At 26.4% G+C, this 5,650-nt stretch overlaps 1 protein-coding gene across 1 annotated transcript; it reads right to left on the reverse strand.

Moving 5' to 3' along the window:
- Positions 1–3,138: 3,138 nt before the first annotated feature.
- On the reverse strand, positions 3,139–3,840 carry LOC126670737 (zinc finger protein 7-like). The gene has a single exon (XM_050364555.2). It carries the CDS (start codon positions 3,786–3,788, stop codon positions 3,231–3,233), a length of 558 nt encoding a protein of 185 aa, XP_050220512.1. The 5' UTR covers positions 3,789–3,840; the 3' UTR covers positions 3,139–3,230.
- Between the last annotated feature and the right edge of the window lie 1,810 nt (positions 3,841–5,650).

Raw genomic sequence — 5,650 nt, forward strand, 5'->3', positions numbered from 1 at the left:
AATTTATGTCAACTTAATGTAAATTTAATGTTCACTAAATATCAACTCAAAGTAAATATTTTGATAAATAATTATAAATTTTAAATGAAATTATTTTTTATTATAATAGTAAAATTATTTTTTTATAATTCATACTTTTAAAAATAAACTAATTGTATATTGAAAGTAAATTATTTAAGATTTTTTGCAATTATTTTTGTAAATTAATGTCAACTTAACGTCAAATCAATGTAAATTCAATGATGATTCAGTGTCCACCCAATATAAATCTAATGTCAACTCAACGTCGAATCAATGTAAACTCAATGATGACTCGATGTCAACTCAATATAAACCTAATATCAACTAAATGTAAACTTAATATAAATTAAACTTAATATCAACTCAATGTCAAGTGAATGTAAATCTAATATCAACTCAATGTAAAATTGATGTAAACTACATGTCAATTCGAAGTAAATGTTTTATTAAATTATTATAATTTTAAAAATTAACTTAATATCAACTCAACGTCGACTTAATATCAACTTAATGACGACTCAATGTCAACTCAATGTAAACGTAATGTCAATTCAATGTAATCCTAATGTCAACTCAGTGTAAATATCATGTCAATGCAATGCAAACCTAATGTCAACTCAATATAAATTTAATGTCAATCTGAAAAAGTAAATTATTTTAATTTTGAAATGTAACTTAATATCAACTCAATGTAAACTCAATGTGAATCTAATGTCAACTCGATGTGAACCTAATGTCAATTCATTGTAAACTTGATGAAGGTTACATGTCAATTTGAAGCAATTTTTTTAGTAATTTATTATAATTTTAAAAACTAACTTAATATCAACTAAATTAACTTATATAATTTATTTTGAGTTTATATCGAGTTGACATTAAGTTAATTGTGTTTCTAATACATTAATTTATAAATTTATTTTAACTTAATTTACTTTAAGTTAATATTTAATTTACACTAGTATTAATTTAATTAGAATAAATTAATTTAAATTTTAACAAGCGTAATATTTTATTAGTATTTTATAATAATATATTATTTATAATCAACCATTTTAATATGTTTATATTTAGTTTAAATGCTTTCTTATACATAATTAAAGAGTATATGTTATCTATACTATATATAATTAAAAGCACGGATGGGGGGGAGGACAGACAAATTTACTGAATAATCCTTTTCAATTTACTACTAAATAAAGGTTTTATAGTCATTAACTAATTAGTTATTTAATTAGTCACTATTGTAATTAAAATCCTAATTAGAATAGGTAGCTAAATTATCTCTAATTTAGTTTTTAGTATGTAAATAATAACTAAATTGTCTCCAAATTAGTAGAAATATCTATCTTTTAGTTTGATTAAACTACAAAATTAAAATACTTATTATTTAAATTTCTATCTTATTATTTTTAGAAAATATTATTAATAAAATTAAGTTAATTATTTAATTATGGTTATTATAAAATCAAAAGAAGAATAAATTCAGTATGGAAAAAGATTTAATAACCGAACATATTATATTTATTTTTACAAAAATTCTTAACTAATTTAATATTAATTATAAATAAAAAATTGATATAATTATAAAAAAATTTATTAATATGTCCACTGACGAGTTACGTTACAAACCACGTGTATAGCACGTAATGCGAAAGTAGTATATATAAAAGAGTAAATAAAGACAACAAACATGTCTTGCCTTGATGGTTAGACACATGGACAAAGAGTGAGAGGTCATGGGTTCTATTCCTACTAATAGCAGATTTGTATTTTATTTAATTCTTTTAAAATCTCACCACTATAGTTGATTGCCGTTGACCGCGGTGGTCCGAGCGTTGACCGCGGTGGTTCGGCCGTTGACCGCGGTGGTCCGGCCGGTCGGACCGAAAATTGGTCGGTAGCGGTTGGTTAGTTTGTCTAACCAAATCCACATTTGCCACGTGTCATCATTTGATTGATTCAAACATAGACCAATGAAATATTGACAAATATCAAGGATAATATTGTCTCATTTTTTTTTATTTTGGGTTATGAGGGATTTTTGTAAACTTTTTATTTTTTTTGAGAGATTTTTGCCAAAATCAAATTGGTGAGGGAAAAGTGAAACAGCATAGCATTTTTAGGGGATTTATGTAAAAAACCCAAACCAATTTGCACATTCTATTTTTCGAGTCTTGTCGATTTTTTTAAATGAGGCATAATTCTTTTTAGAAAAATGAAAAAGTAGGCTTATTAGATATGTCTCAAGCAAAAATAAAAATATATATTTCATATTAACATTATCACACACGACATAATTCTAAATAATTTATTCAGCCATGGGGTCAGAAAATAAAGTTTAGAAAATTTTATAAAATCTTCAAAAAGAACATCCTAACTTTTAAATTGTATCAAATAAATTAAATGGTTACATAAATTTAAAATTTATAGATAAAAAAATTAATTTTATCCCTATGATTGAAATAATTAAATAAATAAAATTAATTTGCCTAATAAATTAAAAAAATAGACTTAAATTGAGAGTTTGATATCATTAGGCAAAATAATTTTTATATCCACAATTTTAACCATTTTATAAAATATATCCTTAAAAGCTAATTTAGTTTTAATCCGTCAAATTTGTGAACTGGAACAAATATGTCTATCCATCAATTCAAATTTATTTTCTGGCATAATTATGATTTTGAACCAACATAAACTCTTACTAAACTGAAATTAAAAATCAATCGTATATAATAATCATTCATGCAATCAAAAACTTATAAAATAAATATAATTTAGGGTTTGGATTATTTGTCTCAATTCGCAAATTTGATGGAGTGGAATGTCCAAATTATACTTTAACGACATACTTCATAAAATGGCCAAAATTATGGATACAAAAAATCATAATACCATGTAATTATTACAAATCATAAAGTTGATGGCTCAAATTGTCATAAAATAATTAAAGATGCATTTATCATTTTGATTTGATAAAATATTTAAAATTACATACAAGAAATACTTGTTTACCATATTTGATTAGAGGAGTAAAACTTTGTACCTTATATTAGGATATAATAATAAGAAATCCTTGCATAAATACTTGGTCTTATATAAGACTGCTGCCATTTATTTCTCTTATATGCATAACTGAAGAGCTTAATAATAGAGAAGTACATAGATCTGCCGGTTGCATGCTCTCCTATAGTACTTTTGCCATTTTATCAAAGTCGAAGGTTTAAATCAAGCTCGGTCGATTCTGATGACGATGATGCCCCTGGTATTTCTCCGTCCACGCGAAAGCTTCCGGGCCACATCATCATATCCATAGCCTCCTCTAAATTCATCGCGAAGGGCACATATCCCATTCCAAACCCTACATGAGCTTCCTTAACGTCGAATCTCTCCGCAAGTGTCATTCCATTTCCTTCAAATTCTCTGTTTGGTTTCTGCAGAACCGCGGTATGGGGTCCGACTCCAAGTGATCTGTTCATCGGAAAACCCATCATAGTCATCATTCTTCGCGACTGGTATCTTCTGGCTGCACTTCTTTCTCCCTTATGAGCATTCTGATGACCACCAAGTGCCTGTGAAGTATAGAATTTCCTGCTGCAGAAATTACATGAGAAAATCTTAGGTTTTGAGCACTGTGGACCATAATAATTCCCATCTAGGCTCAGATTCAGCCATTCATAATTACTATTGTTGATTTTTAGTTCATCATCATGGGGTTGATCAGTGATTATCTGATCAATAGCTTCATCTTCAACATTGAAACTCATTTTTCTTTTGTGTATAGTGTTTTAAATGGGTGAAAACGTGAAGAAAAATGGGATATAAATTAATGGAAAAAGGAGATCACATTATTATATAGAGCTGTATTCATTATTTTTGTTTTGTTTTTCTAGCTTCAGTTCAGTGTCCCACTAGATGAAGCTTGGTGTTTCAGGAGACAAGGGTTGTGTCATCTTCAGTGTTACTCCCATCAAGCTTAGGATTAATTAGGGCTCACAATCCATATTACAACCGTATTATAAACGGATCAATGTGTTTTTAATCTAAATATAATACACATTCAACAGTCTAAATAAGATTCGATTAAATTTAGGATATTAAACACTATAGCTCATAAGGCTTTTCTCAAATTACAGAAAGGTTACTAAACCAATTTTTGTTACAAAATGGTCACTGAACTATATCTTTTATTACAAAAGAATTCACCCATATAAACGTACCGTTTTCACGTAAAGGGACATAGTTCTGACCTTTTTGTAATAAAAAATACAAAATTATCCTTATCGCCCAATTTTGAAGGAAAGTGCTTTATTTGATTCAAAATCCAATGACTATTTTGTAATTCACAAAAAGTTTAATGTTATTTATATAACAATGGAAACATTTTTGTAATAAAAGGTATAGTTCAGTGACCATTTTATAAGAAAAGTTTGTTTAGTGACTTTTCTGTAATTTAAGAAAAATTTAGTGATTTACAGAGTTTAATATCCTTTAAATTTATGTACATATAGAAGTTTCAAAGTCTAATAAGATGTTATACGCTAATTTCATTAACGAGCTAACACGACACAAATTGGTCAAATTTAAAATCGATTATATTCTATATAAAAATATGCCTAACTCATTTAAAGTAAAACATATTACAATATATAATGCATTAAATCTATTAAATAATAAATTTCAAAAATTAAATATAAGGAATTGTGTTTAAAATCTAAATATATATTATATATTTTCAAATAATTATTACGTGAATATTCAAGTCATATATATTAAATTAACTCATTGACGCTTGGTTTAAACATATTCTTTACTGGTTAAGAAACATTAACTTTTCTATTTTCTATTTTATACGAGTTGATTCATAATTAACTTGAAGTCGTATAAATTCAATACAGACTTATTTAACTTTGTGTCATATTATTTAATTGAATGATATCAAAAAAACAGAAAAGAATTAATATTTATTGGGCGTAATTCTGCTTAACATTTCAGTTTTTTTCATTGTATTACAAAGGAATTAAACGAGCCGCGTTATTTGCGAGTTATTTGAGATTAACTAGAAAAAATTAAAAACGATGTCAAAAATTTAAGTCGAACTTGAGTTCAACTACTCAGATTTCATCTTGAGTCAAACTCGAGTATTAATTAAACGACCTCATGAGACTCAATGAGCCTCTATACATATAGAATAATTTCTTTTAATTATAATGTAGTTTTTATATCTCTAAATTTAGATATATCTCTTCTTAACTGATCAAATTATACATTCAATATCATTTTTTTTGAACTTGCAATTGAGTGTAAGTTCGTATCTAAAAATGTATGTTCATTCGAGTTTAATTTTAAGTTTGACTTAATTTGGAGTCGGCTCAATTCATTTACAACAAATAAAAATTACTATAATTTTTGTTTATAAGTGTGGAGGGGAGAATACTTATGGAAGAAATTGAACCCACGATCTTAACACTTTGTGTATAGCTTATACCATTTAATCTACAGCCCGTTGGTAAATTATTATAATTTTATTTTGTTAAATATATTAAAATTTTATGTCTAGGTGCTATTAATAATTAGGATTCCCACTTATAGATATCTTTCTCAACTTTCCTTTTTTTCTGTTAAAATG

This window comes from Mercurialis annua, linkage group LG2, assembly GCF_937616625.2.
Source record: "Mercurialis annua linkage group LG2, ddMerAnnu1.2, whole genome shotgun sequence".
Lineage (NCBI taxonomy): Eukaryota > Viridiplantae > Streptophyta > Magnoliopsida > Malpighiales > Euphorbiaceae > Mercurialis > Mercurialis annua.